This window comes from Anarrhichthys ocellatus, unplaced genomic scaffold (genome assembly GCF_004355925.1).
Source record: "Anarrhichthys ocellatus isolate YVR2014 unplaced genomic scaffold, GSC_Weel_1.0 scaffold1, whole genome shotgun sequence".
NCBI classification, from domain to species: Eukaryota; Metazoa; Chordata; class Actinopteri; order Perciformes; family Anarhichadidae; genus Anarrhichthys; species Anarrhichthys ocellatus.
Window position 1 is genome coordinate 8,424,856 of NW_022280031.1, and position 23,224 is coordinate 8,448,079.

General features: G+C 38.9%; 1 protein-coding gene across 18 annotated transcripts; it reads right to left on the reverse strand.

The window, feature by feature from the left end:
• Positions 1-173: 173 nt before the first annotated feature.
• Positions 174-22,776, reverse strand: znf740a (zinc finger protein 740a). 18 transcript variants are annotated; one of them, XM_031844404.1, is made up of 21 exons: positions 22,252-22,775; positions 19,333-19,495; positions 18,952-19,134; positions 18,219-18,365; positions 17,448-17,568; positions 17,138-17,221; positions 15,242-15,325; positions 13,477-13,560; positions 12,932-13,015; positions 11,860-11,943; positions 11,433-11,516; positions 10,605-10,688; positions 8,735-8,818; positions 8,199-8,282; positions 7,774-7,857; positions 7,310-7,393; positions 6,513-6,596; positions 5,977-6,060; positions 4,280-4,363; positions 3,770-3,888; positions 174-3,560 (listed from the first exon to the last, which is right to left on the reverse strand). In XM_031844404.1, exons 2-21 carry the CDS (start codon positions 19,375-19,377, stop codon positions 3,387-3,389), a joined length of 1,965 nt encoding a protein of 654 aa, XP_031700264.1. In that variant the 5' UTR covers positions 19,378-19,495; positions 22,252-22,775; the 3' UTR covers positions 174-3,386. The 18 variants fall into 18 exon arrangements, with proteins under 18 accessions (XP_031700264.1, XP_031700255.1, XP_031700272.1 ...); XM_031844395.1 differs by having other exon boundaries at positions 18,931-19,134; XM_031844412.1 differs by having other exon boundaries at positions 18,249-18,365; positions 18,931-19,134; positions 22,252-22,774.
• Positions 22,777-23,224: the final 448 nt, after the last annotated feature.

Genomic DNA, 23,224 nt, shown 5'->3' on the forward strand with positions numbered 1-23,224 from the left:
GAATGTGATAGAACCTGAATTGTAAGTCGCTTTGGATAAAAGCGTCTGCTAAATGACTAATGTAGTCCAAAAAAAAGGCCCCAAAAACGTACCTCTCCCGATTTGCCTCTCACCCAGCTAACCCCACTTTATATTTACCGTTATGTCAACACAGCCAGTCAGCATACAAGAAGTCCTTTACAAATTCTTTTATTTCAGCATAATAAGAAGCCTCTCCTCTGATTTTCATATAGTTGAAACTAATTGGATCACAAGGGTACATATTAGTTAGCCCATTTTACAATAATCATTGTAATATTTTTTTAGGAAGTTATTCTTATGCACTCATTTTCCTACACAAAATAATCAATATCAAGATCCTATCTTAACTGAGGACCATAACTCTGCATGCAAGACTAATAAAAGAAAACAACTAATCTGTGATAGCTACTGTTATGCTGTTGTTCATCTAATACCATTATCAATATAATTTACTACAAATACCAGGGACTTCGTATAAGAAAGAAAACATTTTCTTGAGGTACTACCGTCTCTAATGTCAAAATTACCAAACATACCGGGCTCTCAACTGTACTGATCCAAATTGTTCTGTCCACCTTCTGTGTCACGTTGAGGAGAAATAGGCTTAGTCTAAAACCTAAAACCTAGTACAGTCTGAAGGAAAAATATTTTTTTTTTGTCTTTTTTTTCCCCGTCACTCCAGTGTTTACAAGTTCATCAGAATAAAAAAGGTCATTGAAACAATCATCAAAATGTGATGAGAACTTCTCAGACAAAGAAATCCTCGGATCGGTCGGGAAAATTAAACCTCAATCTTACAAACGATCTGAGACTGAAGGATTCTATTGCAGTTTAACAATGAGATTGATATTACTAAAAACAATAAGTCAAAAAGGTATTAACAAGTGATGTCAACTATATACTGTATTGCCCTTCAGCCGTTGTAGTATGTGCTCGCACCAGCAGTATCCCCTCCACACATCTGGAAAAGTGTTTGCAGAGCAGATTAAAGCATTTCTCAAACTTGGCCCCTTTGCTGCCACTGGGTTTAACTTAAAAACTTTAAACTGAATCCTCTTTACACAATTACAACTTTGCCTTGATATCAATGGACCATTTAAAAAAAAATAATAAAAAATCCTCCCAATAATACTTTCGGTAAAATATCACATAACGCCGTAATCGGCTTCTTGTATCCAACACAAATATCTGTTCATCTTAGAAATCAGAGACCAGATAACGCACTGAGATTCCATCGGCATTCACTGAATCCTATCTGGAACTTTAAACTAAATTAAAACCCTCTTTTCCCCTAAAATCCACGGTGATGGTTTTGGTTACTTGCTGATGTCTTGATGGGTCCGTGTATGTTCAGACTAGCAGACTAATCCTCCCACCTAGCGCTGACATTTCTGGCGTAAACAGAAAAGTTTGGGCACCAGTTGGCAGAAAGGATCAAGTTTGAGAAACTTTTTCAACAGGCAGCACAATGGCCGTGATCAACAGTCTCTCTGCTGTCGGACCGTCATAGACCTCTACACAGCACGACCACAGCTCGTCATAGGTAAAGGAAATCCTTCGTTACATCATTTAGTACTACAATGATTATTTGTGTATCCGCACTTACTTAAGGCTAAACCCAATGACATGTCAGACGTCCATTATTACACACCAACCACATAATATTTGGATAAAAAAGGCAATCATTAGTGTGTAGTAGAGTCTGCTCTGGTGTGCGACCAGCCAAAGCACTGCAGTGGGAAACAATGGAGCACTGCTGACAGACTCAATGGGGGGGGGGGGGGGGGCTGCTTCAGGATTACATACTGTGTTACACTGAAATCAGTAACAATGACCCAAAATATTCATCATCAAAAGACAACCTCTCCCTCGTCTGGAGAACACGTTAGTTTGTTTTAGCGCCACTGAAGCCGTCAACATTCTGTAACCAGGACAGCTTTAGGATAAAAAACAAAACATACGATGATGATGAAAGGCTTCCTCGTCTTAGTAAATACATCGATCCACAATAATAAACGGTTGAGAAAAAAGGCAAATGAAAAGAAAAAAAAACACACTAAGGCCACAATATTTTGTATCCCCCACTAATCTCACAATGAGAGTAACTGTACAGACATGATGGGACTTCAAGAGGCCAACCTGTGCTGTTTCAGACCAGAGTCCATGGGCAGAGCCAGTCGAGACGCTGTTCTGTGAAGTACTGGAGATCTCTGCATATACACCGTATATACACACACAGCTGAACTTACTACGGCGTGACTCTCGGCAAGGGTGGGAGGACGACTTGCCGAGGCCGCCGTCCGGTGCCTTTACCTGAGTCATCAGCACGTCACACACACACACACACACACACACACACACACCACAGAGCACGAGAGCCTTCATGTCTGACACAGAGCACAGTCCACTGCCGGCTCTCTCTCTTCCTCCACTTCTTCAATGTCCAGGTTTACAGTTATGAAGCAATGTTTGATATTACCGTTTTTTTTTTTTTGTTTTTTTTAAATAAACACTTAAAGTTAGTCAGGTTTCCTCAGGATTTCTCTGAAACGGTGAGAAAAGACCATATTTGAAACAATTTCTAATGATCGGGTTGTTTTTGGCCCATTTTGTGAACAGAAAAAATTCAACACTTAAGTCCATTAGTGAAATAATAAGCATTTTCAATTATTTACACAAAGTAATCATTAAAACTGTACCTCATGTGTTGATGAATTCAGGTAAATACTATTGTTGAAATCATGATTAGACCAAACACTGCTTTGGGTGACATGTCTTAATGCTTAGCACTATCTTAGCGACAACGGCAAGCACCATCTGGTCTACGCAAGATGTTAAAGTGGGTTCCTTGCTTTACCCGGAAGGAAAGTTCAGTTTGATGAATTCTGACCTAAGTGACGAACTTTTTAAGTCAAAATGAGCCACGTGAAAAAATTAGAAAGAAGCTCAAATACTTTTCCTCACCACTTCATCCCATTTCGTTGCAAACACGTCCGGATTAACAATACCCACAGCCCCTCCCCCCCGAGTACCACCGAATGCAGATATATTTGAACAACAATAAAAACTTTTTTTTTCTTTTTTTTGTTGCAAAAAAATCAAATAGATTAAGTACAAAACAGGACAACTGTTCATCACAGAAAAGTCTCGTCTTTAAAAAAAACAGGGGGAGTAAAAGGAAACACAGTAAAAAGTCAACAAAACAAAAAACACAACTGTCACTCCGTCATTAGTAAATCCCAAGAGTGGAGCTGCAAGATCAGTCGGTGCTAGAGTGTGGCGTCACTCGGCACCGCGCTGAGGAAAAGAAACCCTGTGGCTTGTCCCATCTCTGGCGGTATTGTGGGCGGAGGGAAGGTGGAATGTCAGACCGCCAGTCGGCCTGGAGGGGGGTGCAGGGGGCTCCAGGTCGGGGGTGCGGGCGGGGGTTCCTGGGCGTACGGGCGGGGTTCGCAGCATGGCTGGTTCTCGACTTTGGCTACGCCGCGACCCTGGCACAACCGCCGATGTCGCAACAGCCGGTCTGTCCGTGAAAAGTTCTTCAAAAACACACAAAAATTGGACTTAAGTTATATTTCATTCTGGTTATAATAATTCAGTTAAAAGACCCAAGAAAACAAACAAGTGGATTTCAAAACGTCACGAAATCAGTCTTCATATTGTTAATCTTACACATCCAAATGCAAACACAGTGAATGAATTTAACAATACATGAACACAGTAGCACTTTGTTTACATCCGTGCATACCTGCTGGCACCGCTCACACTGGTAAGGCTTCTCCCCACTATGGACACGCTTGTGTCTCTCAAGGTGGTAGCGCTGGATAAACCTCATATCACACATGTCACAAGCAAACGGCTTCTCTCCTGAAAGAGCACACAAATACACAGTCAATGAATCAGTTTTAGCGTCCCGTACCAACAAAACTGCGTGCAATCTTCACTTACTAATCTCTATTTACAAAACTATATTTCCAACACTGACAAACAGTTCATTTCAACATTTGTAGTTCCAGCATCTGAGAAATGTATATAGTCTAAAAAAGGCCTCGTCATCAACTCATTATGTGTAGATCAGAGTGGAATTTCGTTGTTTTCATGGCCCAGATCTACGCAGCAAGGATTTTGAGGCTGGTTCAACATCCCATCAAATGACTTGACAATCCAAACTCGAGTTTGTTGTGACCCCCCCCCCCCCCTCTGTTGGAAGCACCAAAGCCGGTCTCAGGGATAAGGGGACGGGTAAAGGAACGCATACCCGTATGAGTGAGGCTGTGTCTCTCCAGGTGGTTACGCTGAATAAACCTCATGTCACACATGGAACAAGCATACGGCTTCACCCCTACACACACACACAGAGCAATGTATTAGCCCTGTCACCCACAAAGTGCAAGACATACAACTTTCAAGCTAGCACTAGGACTGAAACACTGACAGAGATAACAGCTCATCATTTCTTTCTATGTAATGCAAAGTGCATTTCCTTTTTGAAGAAAATGTGTTGAAATGTTCAGACATGCAGCTAAGACCTTACGTTTCACTGGGAGTAGAGTTGGGTCAGACATGAACATAATGTGGAGTTAAACCTGTCGTAACATTTACTCACTGTATGTTTTGTCTGAATAAACATCAGTAACATCCTGACTTGACACTGCAACTATTTCAGCATCCTCTCACCTTTGATCTATTGTGGCTATTTATATGAAAAATACATAAATAATTAGCAGAACAATTTGGGTTTGAATCTGGACGAGTTATTACTGGATATTAAGTTTCCTAAAGCCATCATCTACTTCTAAGGTTAAACTATTTTTCTCTCTCTCAAAATAATGTAGAAGCATGAAGATATTGTAAGGAACGACTGGGAAATGATTGAGTTTAGTGCTTTTCAGTTATGCTTATCGACTTTAGAGAGCAACATTTAGAGCTGTTGTATTTCTGTTTGCTTGACAAAATAATATATAATATCTAAATGCCTGTAATTATATAATGTCTATAAAAATCTATCTAAATGACAATATCAGCCCAAATGTCCTCAAAAGGTGGTTATTACTTTCAACATCTTTTTTTATTCTTTCTTTGATTTCTTGCAACGAGGACTTAAGAATCAGAATTCATATATGTGTAAGTGGAGTCAGAATAGTTGACATTAAATCCCAACTAAAACATACTTAACCCATTGCATCCACATTACAGTTCTTGATTTGCCCTCCAGTATTACTGGTATACATAGTACAAATGAACTGATACGGCTGGTAAACCATGAAGAAGGCCGGCAGGATCGCTCAACAATCAACTGAATCTGTCCTAACAGATCGAGTATGAATCAATATCTTATATCATATATTATGAAGTTTAAGGGGAGGCGGGTTACTTCTGTGACACGTGGGCCCCATTTACACCTGGTGTCAACATGTGATCCTGTTCTCTCAATTGTCACTGATTTGGGACTATTTGTGATCTCAATATGCAACATGGCGTGTCCCAAGTCAAGGGAGGCAATGCCGCAGACAGGAAGTCAGGCAACACTTACAAGCTATTGCTAATGTTTGCAGCATTTTCCCGGCTCGCTGAAGCTAGCAGGAACACGCCGACTGAGGCGACCTTTCAACCTGCAAGGTGGATCTTATTCTCAAAAACGTGGTTTAAGCGGGATTTTTTTCGAAACCAAGATAATGAATCCAGCTTCACCAGGAGAGTGTAACGCACAAGAGATTCACACTATCCACCAACAATTCTGGAGGGCAACATTCATTTTTTTTACTAAATAATTTAACCTAGTTTCAAGTATAGAAAACAAGAGATTAAATACTACTAAATTGAAATGTCTTCTCACCTACAGGAAAAACACATCTGACTGTTACTATAACCACACAAGGTGTCCCTGTTATCAGCACTGTACAGATAGAATGGTGATCTATAGCATGTGAGGAGGGTAGGTGCACGGACCCATACCCGTATGAGTGAGGCTGTGTCTCGCCAGGTGGTAACGCTGAACAAACCTCATGTCACACATGGTGCAAGCAAAAGGTTTCACACCTAAATGCAGATCATCAATACATTATTTACAGAACTCTTGACTTCTGTTTCACAATCCATCAATCAGTACCGTAAACATCTATTCACAATTGATGGGTTGTTAAACCACTTTTCATTTGCTATGTGAAATTTTGCTTAAAAAAAATAATGCATGTTTTTTTTGCCTTTTCTCCAAATCCAATTAGAAATACATCAAACTGTGTCGATCAAGTTTAAAATCCACAACTTAACACATCACATGAGCTGATGTCAAAGTCCTGTCTTTATTTACATGTGGAGACTTGCTTTAATGTTGCATTTACACACATAATGTAGTCAAAATGTACAACTAGTTACTTTTACAGAATAATAAGAATTGCCTGAGACATAATGTACATATATACACACACATATATGTATATAATGTAACTAGTCTGATCTCAGTGACATGGGTACGGTGTGCGGACGCATACCCAAATGAGTGAGGCTGTGTCTTGTCAGGTGGTAGCGCTGAAAAAACCTCTTGTCACACATGGTGCAAGCATAAGGTTTCACACCTAAATGCAAAGTAGCAATATATTACTTTACCTCAGTTTCCATTCTTTATGAATTAAATACCTGAGCTATTGGTTATTAACCACACATTTGCCAATTCATGCAAAAAACAAAAAGATTGAACTAGATTTCCCTTCATGTAACACTTAGTTGTCAACAAAGACAACTACACAACTGATCATTTTAGCTACATCACCAATCAAAACGATTTTCACTCTGCCAATTATATTCTAAAGAATGGCAATTACAGCTAGTTAATGCCTTTACTTGTGTGTACCTCATGTTAGTAGTGTACTGACTAAAGTGGGATCTAAATCATGCCGATAATGAATCAGTATTTTATTTATCAGTGTCTTTAAAAGCACATTTCAATGTCAAAACATACACATTTAAGCAATATACATTTAATCCCTAGTGATCGTGCCTGTTAAAAAAAAAAGAGCTGATCAAGTAACGTCAGTTTCTGAAAAAAATATTTCTAAGAGCTGAGGTGACGAAAAAAGGCAGTAGAGTTTTAAAAGCATAAGTTGGGGCCAAATGTGTGCGTATACGGCCTGTTTAGACAATTTTCAATGAAGTTGAAGACGGCTACTATATCGGCTACCTCTAAAAACCATCTTGTGTTGATAGTGTCTGCACTGCTGATTTTAGCACAATAAAGACGATGTAATGATGGCCTACACAATGTGAGGAGGGCAGGTGCACTGACGCATACCCGTATGAGTGAGGCTGTGTCTCGCCAGGTGGTAACGCTGAACAAACCTCATGTCACACATGGTGCAAGCAAAAGGTTTCACACCTAAACGCAGAGCATTATGGTATTATTTTCAGACTTTGTATGTTTTTGTGTTCACAATCCATCAATAAGCAATATACTTCAAATATCCTTTCAGAATTGATGGGTTGTTAACCACTGTTAATCCTCCAAATCCAATAAAAAGATACATCAAACTGTACGAACCAATTCTCAAATCCACAACTTAACACATCACATGAGCTGATGATGTTGCAGTCCTGTATTTCTTTAAACATTAAGACTTGATTTAATGTTACATTTACACCCATGAAGTAGGGTTGAGACAGTATTTAAGAGGACTGATAGCTATCGTAGATGGCTGACTCTAACATAATGTAACTAGTCTGATCTCAGTGACATGGGTACGGTGTGCGGACGCATACCCATATGAGTGAGGCTGTGTCTCGCCAGGTGGTAGCGCTGAAAAAACCTCTTGTCACACATGGTGCAAGCATAAGGTTTCACACCTAAATGTAAAGTAGCAATATTATATTACTTTGCCCCAATTTGCATTTTTTTAATTCAGAAATTGAAATAAACGCTATTGGTTATTAACCACACAAATGCCAATTCATGCAAAAACACAACACGTTTTCTAAATATTTTCTTCACAATACTTGTATTCATTTTGCAGTGTTGTAGCTACCAACATCAAATATACCTGACATTAACAGACTAGGAAAACTTCATTCTTCATATTGACATGTTGGCTGAGCGTAACAGGCGTCTGTCTGAAGTGAACTAGCTAAATTAAATGTCCACACTGATTTCTAGCAGGATGTCATGGGTACGGTGCGCGGACCCATACCCGTATGAGTGAGGCTGTGTCTCGCCAGGTGGTAACGCTGAAAAAACTTCATGTCACACATGGTGCAAGCATAAGGTTTCACTCCTAAACGCAGAGCATCAAGAGAATTATTGTTGCGTCTCTGCCACAAGGGAAAAATAAATATATAGTCCTATTTTATAACTTAAGAGAACCAATCTGGACTAAATTGATATCGGTGGTTAATAACCAATGTCATTCCCTAAAATTACTGACAAAAAAAAAAAAAAAAAAAAAAAAAAAAAAAAGTACAATATGATGATTAGATGCTTGTTTCAAATTACAAAATTCCCAGAGGGGATCTAAAATCCACCTACACAACACATGAGATGATTTCATATTACACTTGAAAAATGTGTGTATAAATACAGATTATTATTATTATTTTTTTTATATATATATATATATATATATATATATATATATATATTTATATAAAAAAAAAAAAGACTAAATCAAGCACACAGGTGTTGCAGCATCCTAATCTTGTGACTGGGTTAAGAGTTGCTGACGCATACCCATATGAGTGAGGCTGTGTCTCGCCAGGTGGTAGCGCTGAAAAAACCTCTTGTCACACATGGTGCAAGCGTACGGCTTCACCCCTACACACACAAAGTACCAACTTTAGCATCAAACACTCAACTGCCAAAAATGATCAACAATCAACTTTACTAATTGCTTAGTAAAGTTTGGTTGCACTCATCAGCACTTTGTTTACTCTGGAGATTCCAGCATGCTTCAGAAATCGGTTATTCGGATTGGAAATGTCGTTTTCACATCTGATCCAAGTTACTTTTAACTGATAAAAGTCTGACGCCAAAATGGAAATATCCTGTGTAGAAAGCTAAATTTACTTATTTTTAAACCGACAAAAAAAAAAAAAAAAAAAAAAAAACATACGAAATGACCAGATAATAGAGGCGAAACCAAAACACAATAGCAGGTTTTTCACACGATGCCAATACGTGCTTGATTTCATATCATTTCAACATTTCACATTCAGATTTCTAAAATCCATTTGTTAACGCAAATACTTGAGTTTTTGTAACGCTGATCGCAGAGGTTAGACAATTTTAGGCAGTTGGTAAACAACTATGCACAACACATTAAGATTAGACATTCGTTTGCAGAGCAACTCTAGTCATTTAGCTTGAAACGGTGTTACAGTATGTTAATAATAACTGCTCTGAAATCCATCATACAACACTTAGCTTCTGATTTCAGTAAAAACAAACTCCGCTTTATCTTCAAATTTTAACTGACAAAATAGCACAAGTAACATCCTTACATAAAAGCTTTTAAATAAGACAAACAATGACACGTAACTATTCATAAGAGAGTGCATGTTATTTTCTCCTCATTACTTTGAATGTGAAATGACAGAATGACACGGCTGTGAGAGCAGTCAAATATGAATTTGCATGTCATTTGTTTTTACAGGAATACACAGTCAGTGTTTTACTCCTTCAGGTCTATTCTCCCGCCGGGACACATTACCGTAATATACAACCGATGATCATTCCCAGAACTGTTGAAAGATTAACAAGACTCCAGGAATCAATGAGTCATGTATAAACAGGAGCTACAGCAAAGCTGGTTTATGTTCATCTCTCGCTGCACAAATACAAAAATATAGAATTGATCGGCTGTAGGGAGTCACAGGCCTGGAGCCGTTATACGGGAAAAGTCTTTTACATTTTTATTCTACGTGATAATCTTTTTGGAGCTTTAATGTGCATTAACAAATGTGAACATTTTCAAACTGTTCAAACTTTCTACTTAACTTCAATCACAAAACTAGTCTTTGACGTGTATCCAAATAGAGAAACGGGATCTTAAAGTGCAGTCAAGTCTCAGCCATTTCATGTATTTATGGTAATCTGGTTGTTGTTGTTTTTTTAACTATGCAAGTAAAAATATTAAGATTCATGGTTGTGCTACAAAACACTTCATGAAATACAATATTTCAAGTGCTTTTGGACAGCTGTATCGTGTTTAAGTAGAATTACTAGTTATCACTGAGCTGACTCAAACACAAAGAAAGTCTAAAAAGGAAACCTGTCAGCAATGTCAATTATATTTTGTCTTGCAGAAATCTAAAAGCTGAACACAATCACCAGTTTTCAGAAATAGAGAGCAAAGACTGTTTGCATTTGTGCTTCATGGTCATCATGTCATTTCATATGTAAAGTATGGGAAGAGGTTTTGTTAGGCAGTTGCTTTTAAAGCTCTGTGTAGATGCTGCATGAAACGTTAGCACGTGGTAATAAAGAGACAGAAAGCAATGCAAACTCGAGTTTGAAGCAGCCATGTAAACATTAATGTGGGGCACATGCATGACCAAAGTCAGGGAGAGAGAGGGTGAAGGTGTAGAAAATGAGGACGTACCCGTATGAGTAAGACTGTGTCTCTCCAGCTGGTAACGTTGTATAAACCTCATGTCACACATGGTACAAGCATAAGGTTTCACACCTAAACAAAGCACAAGAACGTTAGATGCATTTCAATGCACTGATGAAGTTCATGAACACCAAGATTTTTTTTTTAAAAAGGACATAAAGAAATGCTTTCAGGTGGTTCACTACTGAATACTTTATCACATAACATTCTGTGAGAGACATTACACAAAAACAAGTCTAAGAGCCTGCAGACATCAAGAGTTAAGGTGCATCATCAACTGGGGAGACCCGGGGCTTACACGTTGCAGTTTGGACCCGCTTGAGTAATATTCAGTCATCCTGCAAACAAACTTGTTGATGATGAAGCTTTTTCAAGTTACCCCGTGTTCAAGATGCACTATCTAGTCAGGTCAGACAGTCTTGCATTTGCCGGATTTAATCCTGAGAAACAAAGCCTCTTTTGCTTGTCATTTCGGATCATTGATGCCTGCATTTAAAAATGCTTTTTAGTGTAATGTGCCTTTCATTGGATATGTAACATAGTACTCAACCATTCACATGCAATAGTACCATTACAGTGTCAATCACAAAACAAGGTAACTGACAGAGAGAGTCACTTTTTTCGTGGACAGTTTTCCAACAAAGCCTAAAACTTCTATTAAACATTTTTTTTTAGAAGGGGGAAATTCATTTATCAACAATGGCATGATTATGGTATTTTATATAGAGGGACTTAGTAATAATAAAAAAAAATCATGTGTAGGTTGTTTGTATGAAAGGTGTCACAGTGAAAGGAGAACAAATAATTCAAGCATACCAGTATGAGTGAGGCTGTGTCTTGCCAAATGGTAACGCTGGAAGAACCTCATGTCACACATGGAGCAAGCGTACGGCTTCACCCCTAAACGCATACAGTACCAAACTTTAGAAGAGTGTTCTCATGAACCATGTACACAAAATATGTCATCTCACATACACTAGTCACGTGTTATGTCATTACAAGGTCTCAACTAGTCTCTATACACACACACACACACACACACACACACACACACACACACACACACACACACACACACACACACACACACACACACACACATAAAATGTGTCACGTCAACCCTAAAAGCAGTTAGAAATGCAATGGAAACAAGTGACAGCAAATTGTAATTGTGTGCACACGAGAGCGAATATTCTACAAGCCGCCATACTGTCAAGTGAGAGGGATGAATAGAAACTTGTACCCGTATGGGTGAGAGTGTGTCTTGCCAGGTGGTATCTCTGGAAAAATCTCATATCACACATGGAGCAAGCATATGGCTTCACCCCTGCACACACAGAGCAAAAGTATTTTGTAAAAACAGCACAATGAACTGAACAGGACTCACTTATATCATCTATCCAGACATGCCAAAAGCAGTGGCACCAGTATGATGCAGCACTAAATGCGTTCGGCTAACATTTTCTAATCTGTCAACATGCGTGAAGGAGGGACCTCAATCAAGATGTCTTTTTTTGCTTAAACTCAGTGCAGCGTTTCAATGCAGACATGCACTGCAAATTCAAAAGGAGACTGAACACAAGTCAAGTTGTATTGTACAGGCGCTGCAGCACAGGGCTGGGCGATATGGACAACCTCTTCTACCGCGACATATCTCGCTAACGATGTACATCACGATTTAGCATGTGTTCTGTTAGTTCAATAAATAAATAGTCTAGATGGTAGAACTACAGGGTAAAGCCTATTTTAGTCCTGTGTCAATGAAATACTTGACAAATGAAAAGTACCGAGTATTTACTCATTTAATTCAGAACTTGTGAGCAATATGAACATAACAGTTTCAAGTGTTTCCAAAATAAAATAAAATATTTTCAGATATATACACTGACTGTTAAAATCACATTAAGGAAGTATTTTGATTTAACGTTTTTTAGTTTGATCAGATAGTCTGATAAATTTGAGTTGGTATGTGCTCGTTATTATGAGTTAAGACAATGTAATTGTGTATCAAAATATCTTGATATCCGATTCTTATCACTATAAGATTCCATTGAAGACGATATCTCATCAAACTTAATTATCGCCCAGCCCTACTACAAAAAAGCACCAATGGAGTTAACTTGGAAAATAAAGCCGTAAGGGAGTGATGCAAAAACTGAAATGTACTCCTCCAGCATGCCCGTATAGTTAAAACAGTTTGATGCTTGTGAATATTTCAGGGAACAGACTCAAGTCATTCTATAAACAAAGAACAGATGAACTTCAGTAAACTGGCTATTTGGGCTCTAATGGAGCAAAGAAGGGCGAACGCATACCCGTGTGAGTGAGGCTGTGTCTTGCCAAGTGGTAGCGTTGGAAAAATCTCATGTCACACATGGAGCAAGCGTACGGCTTCACCCCTACACACATAAAAAGTATATAAATATGAGCTAGAAACAGAAAACAACACATAACCATCAACTCTTCCCTTAGAATGACACTACTGTTGCTTCTACACATTGTATCCTCAGCCTGAGAAACAAATGCTGGTTTTGCAAACCATTGTTTAGTGTACTGTGATCATGAGAAAGAAGAAATCTTTATGAATTTGAAGTAATGAAGACATGATTGTGCAGAACTAAGTAGAGTATTCAGCAGGGGAAAAGCTCAAGTAGTGTACATTTAGGTGCCCAACTATGTATGTATGCATTTATACCAAGAGCTAACTTCATATTTTACCATCTTAATACATCTTCGTGATTCTGAATATGTGAATATTTAAAAGTCAATTTAGACACCCTAAATCTCTGCACCCACGGCAATGAGTAAAGGCACTTCTAAAACACCACTTCCTAATGAGCTACGTTAAGCGGACGCATACCAGTATGAGTGAGGCTGTGTCTTGCCAGATGGTAACGTTGGAAGAATCTCATGTCACACATGGAGCAAGCGTACGGCTTCACCCCTACATACACAAAGTATCAACACATTAGCTAAGACGTTCCTTAAGCATCAAAGGGAAGCATCATTCACAGGCATTACATCACGAGGACCCGGCACACATTACACATTCCAATTAAGCGTCATGCGACGGGATGATCCGTTTTACTTCTAATTAGTGTTCTGTTACGGGGGAGCATTTTTCAAATAATCTGGAGTACATCGCATAACAAAAAGCAGCAACAGGATATAAGCCAAGCAAGTTTAAAACAAGACATTCAAATGAGCTGCAGGATAGCAAAGACACGTCTGAGACGGGGATCACACGGGCCAGCTGAAGCACACATGGCAGCACACTTCGACATGCCGTAGCATTGTGGTGAGCATGTTTATCGAACTTACTGAAAGCTGAATTTGGTTTATATAGCGCACATTAATTGGATGTTATGGTGGCGTGGCAGTGTGTGTTGCTTTGAAGTGTGCTTCTAAAGGGATGATCTGCCTCAACGCTCAATAAAGCTTACAATCTGATCTCCTCCACAAACTGTGCAACTATAGAATCTAAATGTTCATTTAAAAAGACAAAAGCAATTACAGCTAAGACACACAAGTTGCACAGCCATTAATTTGCATTTAGAATAGGTGTGGACATCAAAGGACTATACCCATAGTATACCATGGCCACGTTAATAAGCTCCTTCATGGCTGGATCAAGCAGGAGGGTATTAGCACAAACTGATACTCATGGGAAGACATTAACTTTAAATTCTAGCAAAGTCATTCACAACCAGATTTTTACAAATTCCTGAGTGAGATAGTCACCTGAAAAAGTGTGTGCGTCTGCTAAATGACATTTTAGTCCTAGATATCCTGTGACCAATCAACCCCATCTCTATGGCACCATGTCACTTCCCTAAAATATTCTGACTATGCTGGACACATCCATTAATAATACGTGACAGTATACACAGAATGTGTAGAACTAATGTCTTAAACAGCTAGTTTAATATCACGGTAAAGCACCGGTAACAATATCGTCAGAGAATAAAAATAACATTGAAAAACTTTTTGATAAATTTTGTTGAGCAGCAATGGTACAAGAGGGATAACACACCTTGAGGGGTCCACGTAATCAATGTTAGGTGTTTATTTACATCTATTCATACCGGGCATTACAATAAATGGCCCAGATATTATCAATAACAAGTCAGTCTTTGTATTAGATTATTCAACCCTGTAGTATTAAGATTGCAAAAAGATGTTTCTATATTTTGTCCACCCAATTCAACAGAAAATGTATATCTATATCATTTCTTTAATATTAGATTGCATTAAACTGTATATGTATTACTATTTCTTTGGTATTTCAGTGTTGCCGTTACTATTTTGCATATATTTAAGTGTACGACTGATGTTTTTAATAAGTCAACTCCCTTAATATGGGGTAACGAATAATCTTTTATGGTAAGCGAAATCTAATACTACAGCACTGTTTAAACATTCTGTTGCACTTAATAAAATCATCGATCAGTCCAAAATGAAGAGGTCACTGTTGGTATACATGTAGTGCGGTTGAATGGTTGTTCAGACTGTGCATGCTTTTGTTCTTACGCCTCCTCTTGAATAAGAAATATTGATCTCAACAAGACTACCGGATCAAATAAAAGTTTCTTAACTTGAACTGGGTACGGTAAATGGACGCATACCCGTATGAGTGAGTCTGTGTCTCTCCAGGTGGTAACGCTGGAAAAACCTCATGTCACACATGGAACAAGCGTACGGCTTCACCCCTACACACACAGAGCATACAATTATCAGCTATTCACTCTATTAAATAAGTGACAATGTGGAAAAGAAAATCACAAAATGTATTATGTCGAAAACAGATACAGATAATAGATACAGTGCTGCCATTAAGAGCAACTGCTTACTCAAAGCTAATAGAATACTGAAATAAAATGACTAAAGAAATATAAAGTAAGCTAAGTTGGGTAATATTAGTCAACTATTGGTCCATTTCTTTTGGTGAATACTGGGCAGTAGTCTCTGACTTGGAAAAACAAGTAGGTTGGAAGTTGACTTACCCACAGTGCATACTTCTTAAACAATGGAAAACAAAGAATGTTGTGTGAAAAAGTGCAACGCAAATATTGACACTATGCATAGATATGGTTTCAACTTAGGTTCTCAATTTTCATTTTGTATACAAAATCAAGAACATAGTCCTTTGATGTCCATGCAGATATTTTCATTGACAAAAGTAATAATTGAATACAGAAATAAATAAAACAAATAAATCATGGTTTTAGTGGGCTGTGCTTTGAGGCTTTCACACGGGGTCCACAAGTTTGAGTCCACTTTAAAGTCCACTATCAAAAAGTCTCATTTACACTTTTGTTATCATTTTTGCAATATAATTGATATTTGTTTTTCTCAGTCGCCTTAAAAACATGTTGTTTAGTACTGATGCAAATCAATGTTTTTCAATCCAAGAAATGCAGACAGAAAGTAACGCAACTCTGAACATGCAATCAGTAGCACAATTATTATTATTACATAGAGTTATTTTGGTGTTTCGACAGGGAATAAGATAAAAACTAACACGGCTTTATCGTGGAGTTTTACCTTTAACATGTCTATATTAACATTGTTTGAATGTTGTTTTATTTTGAAACCAGTAATGTGGAGCCGAGTGGGTTTCTTTAAGAATAAAGCGGTCGGTATGTTTCAACGCGAGTGCTTGTCAGATGGTCAAACGGCGCGAGTGGTCAGATGTGTACTGCTTTGTTGTGTACATGACCAGCTGTGTTCTAGCACTGCCCAATAGTGCATTGTGACGTGTTGTAGGTGGTGATAGAGCATGCAGCAACTGCTGGACGGCAGAGCATGCAGGATTATTAGCCTGGGGGTAGTTACTCTTGCTACCAGTGTATCACGCTGACATCTCTGCAGGACCCAGCAACATTTGCACTAACACAAATCTAAACCAACCTCCTATTTGACTCGTTAAAATGATTTAACAACAAAAGCAAGTCACGGCAAACTAAGTCAAAGTACCACAGTGGAAAACAGTCTAAATTTGCAATAAGAGATTATGATGGTCACAAGAGAGGTCACTAATTTCTCCCTCCACTGACACCAGAGCTCAACCCCACTTAGCACTCTGGAGAAAAGTAGGAACGTGCCTCCTACATCTCTAGAATTGTGCTAAAATAATATATTTCTGCAACTAATGCCAGTCAAAATGAAAGCTACGATTATAGATAAACATTCAAAAAAGGAAAAAAAGTCATACATTATATCATAAATGTTAAAACAACAATTTTTGATAGTGGACTTAGGACTACTGGACCGCACTGTGTTACATTGCCTTCTGTGCAGATTTGTCCTGCTGATGGTGGACCAATACTTTTTAAGACAATATTGTGCTTCATATTTTGGGGTCAACAGATTTTCTTTTTTGGGGGGGGGGGGGGAGTGGCTTTGTTGGAAATTACTGTCCACAGACAAAATGAACCCTGAGCATCTGTCCATTGATTCAAGTGACAGACTACAGATGTAGTCCAATTTATGTAATATGGGTACGGTTAAAGGACGCATACCCGTGTGAATGAGGCTGTGTCTCTCCAGGTGGTAACGCTGAATAAACCTCATGTCACATACGGCACAAGCATACGGCTTCTCCCCTAAACCGAAGAGCACCAGTTTTAGTCAAAGTCCCCACAGATACCACCACCAATTAGCTGTGAGGCAGAAAAACTATCACCAAACATTTAAGCAGGCCATTGCAAAACCTTACAGTTGCTGCACACTCTTAGATTAACTCAGACTTTCAGGGCCTCTTTCAACAAATGATTCATGTAAAGCCGTTTTGGCTGCTTAACTGTAAACTTGAGTTGTTCCAAGCATTACCTGTATGAATGAGGATATGTCTCTTCAGGTGGTATCCGCTCCTAAATGCTCCATAACAGTGATCACAAATAAAGTTTTTCTGTACTTTGGATGACGGACCATTCTCATCTCCACCTGTCCCCTATTGAGGATAATAAGAATAATGGATCAACATTTGTTTAACAGTGCACTGATAATACAAACAGTTACAGTGCATTTTACCACACGCACACACACACAGGTAACATAAAAATCACATTCCCACCCACAACTGGTCAGAACTTGATGGAAATCTAAAACTCCTGTGTTTTAGTAACTGTAAGGCCATTGATTTCTATAACACCCTAAAGCCTTTGCTCACAAAATCCTAATTTTCCTGGTTTATTCTCTCTAAAGTCCCATTTATATTTAGTATGAACAGGAAAGAAAAAAGTTTTTAGGTTTTTGAATCGACAAATACCTCGCAATCCCTTCTAATGGCCTAATGCCCTCATGTTACTGCCCCCCCCCCCACCGTTATGCACACAACTGCAGTTATTGTGCTCCGCTTCACTCTGCTCCCCTCCCCCTCTTTCCTCTCTAGAGATCCTCCACCCCCTCCTCATCTTCCCTGAACTCCTCCCCCCACCCCCACACAAACAAAATGTGCACACATGAAAGCTCCAAGTGAGGCGCACTTGGATAAAGTTAAAGGCTTTGACGAAAATGTGTGCAAACAGCTAATGGCTGTAGTGAGGAAAATAAAAATCCACTACCTAGACCCTTCCCTATTTAGCCACCACAGCCACTGACCTTCCCCCCCCGTCCTTCTTGTTCTCTCACTTTGCAGGGCGTTACTGATTTCCTATTCTTTTTTTTCTGCTGCATGTCCTCGTTGGCCCTCATCTCCTTCTCGTCCAGCAGGCGGGGAGCTTGGAATTCACCTTCCTTCCGGATAAGCTACAGAGGCAAAAAACGGTCAATTATTTCCTGATTTCAGATCTATAACCTTTAAAAACTAAAAACAGAATATCTTAACATGACTAACATTAAGTAATAAATGTGAACCTCCATTAGGTGCATTTTTTTGCCATGGCCAGTGGAAGAAAACCAGCGTTGTGCGTTTTGTAAATGTTGCATCTTGATTTTAATAAGAACACAATTCAAAACAATTTCTGATGGAAGAATCTTAATTTACAAGAATTAAACAAGTAAACAGTTTGTAAAAGGTTTGAGGCCAATAGGATACGTGGCGCTTCTCAAACTCCGTGTCCTTGTGGTTAGCCTGGTGGTCATTATGTCAATATGTTTGTGTCCTAAAAAGCAGGTATGACATACATTCACATTGCAATTCTTGAGTTGAACACTTCTAAGTAGAACTGGGGATTGTTTTGAAATACAACAAATCATCATGACTGCATTTAGAGGTAAAGTGCATCCACACTAAAACATTCAACTTCACAACAAGTTTACATTTTTTACAATATTAAAAGCAGAGCATATAACTGCCCAATTTCCACTCTACATTTCCGAAGTGGGTCCTAACCAGGGGTGGACAGCTCATTCCAGATGGAAGGATCATATGGCCCTGGGGAGCGCGGTCAGGTCCCTCTCTCTGTGGTGGTCCATGGCCAAGGGGGGCCATCATTTTTTTGGGAGGAGCAGCCATGGAACTGGCCTGCATCAGAGCCATGCTGGAGAGGACAGCCTCGCAGCCAAGCAGCCCTGCCTGCGAAGAAAAAGGATGAAGAGCAACAGTTTACCGTCTATATCAAACATTTAAAAAACAATTTGAAAGTATCTGCATCTTAGACAATATTGCCCATCACATGGCATTTGCCAAGCTAGTCATCAACGACAACATCCGGAGTGACACAAGACTGTGAGGAAAGTTATTAGTAACCACTTTGGTGTTCTTAAAACAAACCCATTTCATATGGTCGCGGACTGAGCTGCTGGGCAGATGTGACATTGCTGTGGTGTATGTGAGCGCAGGGACAGGGGTGGGGACAAGGTCATCCAGAGATCCGTCAGTCAGGATGGTCGGGCTGGTGGGAAGCCACACCCACCTCACTCATCTAGCATTAAAACTGAGGAAGAGGAGGATGTGGATGAAACAGACAAGCATTAAATGACAACAGCATCACTCGCTGTCTTTCTCCTTAAATACTCCTTTAAGTTAAGTTATGATGGCAACTTTCCTCAATGGCATGTAAACGTCACAAAACATAAACACAAATACTAGTAGATTTTACTTGGTTACTGTTCAAAGTAATTAGTTAGTGATTAATAATACTGCATATATATTGTGTAGCTAAGTTTTTCTTTTTTGGAGCTGCCTTCATTGACCATGGTAAGCAACTGACGGACTCCCACAATTATTTGCTTCTGAATAATAAAATAATTTGCCCATAACCAAGTTGTGGTTGGGATTACAACTGAAAGCCCTACCTAATTAGTAGCTGGGTGATAGGCATGAACAAAATAATAAAGGTATGGGAAAAAGCCACGCTGATGTTCATCACATTTAACGGCGGGGAAATTTTAAGTCACCTGAGCCTTCTCAAATTATAACTGCTACCGGAGACATAAACAGTCCAGTTTTGCGCTGCTATTATTATTATTACTCTTAATACATCCTTGTGTAAGACAAACCTCCAAGTTGGATACAATTTTTTTGCAGAGTGATACAAATGGCTCACCAATAAGTGGTGGCCCAAGTCACCTGTTGTAAAAACTTTACCCGTCTCTTGCTGAATACATGACCACTGAAGCAGATGGGATTAGACTTTACTTTCAGTAAATCAAGCACAAAAGCACATTTCTCTTTATAAACCTGGAGCCAGTTAAGATTCAGACTCCAAACACTACAACTAGCAGTAAACTGCAAGCTGTCAATTCAACCACAAAGTGCACCTGCATTTTCTCAGTTTAAAGTAAGTAGCCTAGTTAGTATGACTTAAGGGAAACAGGATGAAACGTAAAGACAAGAAGGTACTGCACAGAAACTTAGAAGGGAATAATCTGAAGAAAAAATATCTACAGCACAGCCAAGCAAACTACAGATTAACACCATGTTTGAGTTTAATTGATGACAAAACAAACATTCTTAAATTTGAGATCTTCTAGAATGGCAAAATAGTTAAATTACGCCATATCAATTTCTCAAAATATTTGTATATCAGACAAAACGTTCCTAAATGCAGAACAAACATCAAATTCAACATATAGAAAAGCAAACGGCTGAAGAAGTTCTAAACTGACCAGTGTCAATCAGATAAAAACTAAAAATGGTTAGATTGACATTAGTATGCTTCTACTACTAGTCATGTTGTAAGAGGGTTCATGAGCTCCCATTCTCTTCCTCGCCATAAGATGAAACCTTTAACTCCACCAATGTATAATAACACATGTGGGATACAAATGTCTCAATTGATTTTCAATGTATTGAATTATGAGTGCACTGGGATTATGGTTTATGTAGGACAAAGACATGTCTTTATAATATTTAAGTTAGAACAACACATCTTTTAAAGTAAACCCAATCAAATGGCAAAGAATAGTGAACTAACGCAAAGTGTGGAAAAACTACAAAACAAAGCAGCAGTTATAATCTACCAACTGCTTTGAGTCTGTTCCTGATGTTTTAATGAAAGTCGGAGAAGAGCCCTCATTCCTGATAACAAAAATACATGCTTCACCTGGTCTTCTTTTAGGTGCAACTTTTGGAAGCAAAACTTTTGTTTCACACATTTCGAGAGCATAAGCCTACGTAAAATATCTAACGTGAGAGTGGTTGTAATTCTACATCAACTGTGAACGGGGAATATAAATGCGAATATTTAGTAACTTGGATGTAAACTACAACGTTAACTATATATAGTCACCCGAGCTAATCTGGTGGGGGTTTTTAACAGGCATGTTGAGAGGAGGCCATTATTTTACTCAAAGAAACACCGCTTTATTTTGTGATGGCGTTTCGAGGATTTAACGTTACGTTTAGGCTCCGTTTGTTATTTTCTTCAACTGTGGTCACATTTAACTTTAATGCTTGTGTGTCATCGTGTCGTTTACCGAGGGCCAGATGGAGAAAGATATATAACGTTTCTTAATCGCTCTCGTTGTTAGCTATCTAACGTTGCTAAGAAAATAGGCAGCAAGCGTAACGCTAACATTGGCTAACGCTAATTAAAAAGAGTTGAAGGCCGCGCCGTTTATCGTTAGTTTCATTTCACTAGCTGTTGTGTTGGTTGCCAGCATAAGTCATGCATAACTATAATATAATGGTGCTTTGAAATAATAACTATGTGACTGAGCTGGCCTTCGAAATACTACAGATCTAATGTTAGTTTACTGATGCTGAACAAGCTAGCTGGATAGCATCAGCTAACGCTAGCTAGCTAACATCAGCTAACATCAGCTAACACTAGCTACTCGCTGGCGCCCTCGCCCACCGCAATGTTAGTAACGTTAATCGGAACATTTTTAAGCCCACCTGGTCATCGTTTTTGATAAAATCGCTTTACGAGATTATCTATCTCGCCGACTTGACCAATGAATCGTTTCACTAGGGTTCTACTAGAAGACAAAAGCTCAACTGGTTCAAGGCAAGATTGAGCGATAAAGACGTTCGTGATGGCCGTCGAGTGCCTCCCCCTCCCGATGATTAAGCTAACGTTCTGTTAGCGAGCTAGCAGCTCAACATTGACGCTGTAATATTAGGCAAATCGCCTTTGCTGCAATCTCCGAACGAGCATGCATGTTTACGCGTTAAATAGCAGATCATTGAATGCACCGTAGAAATCTTCACAGCACTTTGGAGAAAGACGAAGAGATATTTATCTACCTTTCAGGTCCACTCGCCCGACGTTTTCCAGCCCGTCTAGTTTACAAACACAGGAAACAGGATGTAACCCCCACACAGCAGCGAAGCCTCCTCAAGCGAGGAGAAAAGGCTCATCTTCTTCTACCAGCTGAGCAGAGAGCGGTGGTTCAAAGTGTAGACGAAATATGTTCGTTAAACCATTGTTTACATTGTTGTGGAGATTTTTTTTTACGCACATATGTTGTTGTTGTTGTGGTGTAGCTGGCGCGTCTCAGTTTGTAGCAGATTCAGACGACGACTGAAAAGACGCAGATGATGAAGAAGAAGGAGTGAACACTAAAATGACACAAAACAGGGACATGCAGACATATTGTGGCGGATTTTAGTTGCTCATTCTGCTGCCTTTTTGATTGTCTGAAGTGTCCGTCGCCCCAAATTAAAGATAATATTATTTAAAAAAAAAGATTGCTATTATTGCCGACGCTGAATCTTTTTTAATCTAAAAAGGCTTTTACTGTTATGAGATAGCTCCTCCCAAACGGCCGTTTAATGGGTGGTGACGTAATCGTTTATCTTTCTTTTTGAGGTTACTCTGCACTTTGCTCTTTTATTTTTTTGTGCGTAGTGGTTGGGTTGCATGTTTACCTAAAACTAGGTAATAAGCATGGGACATAATGTTGGCTTTTGGCCTTGAATTTGAATTTTGAAATAGGCTCTTGTATTGATTGTGTATCTTTACATATCTGGTTATGGATTGTTTTTGTGTATTTTACCGTATTGTGTTGTACTGTGCTTGCTGAAGGTTATGTAGTGACTACAGATGAAAAAACGCTATTTAGCTAACTCTGGCACATTGACATTAAGGTGGAAACTAAAATGTTGACAAATGGGCACTGTCCCTGGTAAATTAATTAATATATGCTTTATGTTTTGTGCATGAAGTAAAATTAAATTGTGTCCATGTTCAAAAACAAACCTATCACTATTCTCTACA

Coding starts and splice junctions, on each gene's coding strand:
- znf740a (XM_031844395.1), bottom strand. CDS start 19,377: ATGTCACATCTGCCCAGCAGCTCAGTCCGCGACCATATGAAATGG. Junction 8,283..8,734: donor ACACAGCCTCACTCATATGG/GTATGCGTCAGC, acceptor CTCTGCGTTTAG/GAGTGAAACCTTATGCTTGC. Junction 6,061..6,512: donor ACACAGCCTCACTCATTTGG/GTATGCGTCCGC, acceptor ATCTGCATTTAG/GTGTGAAACCTTTTGCTTGC.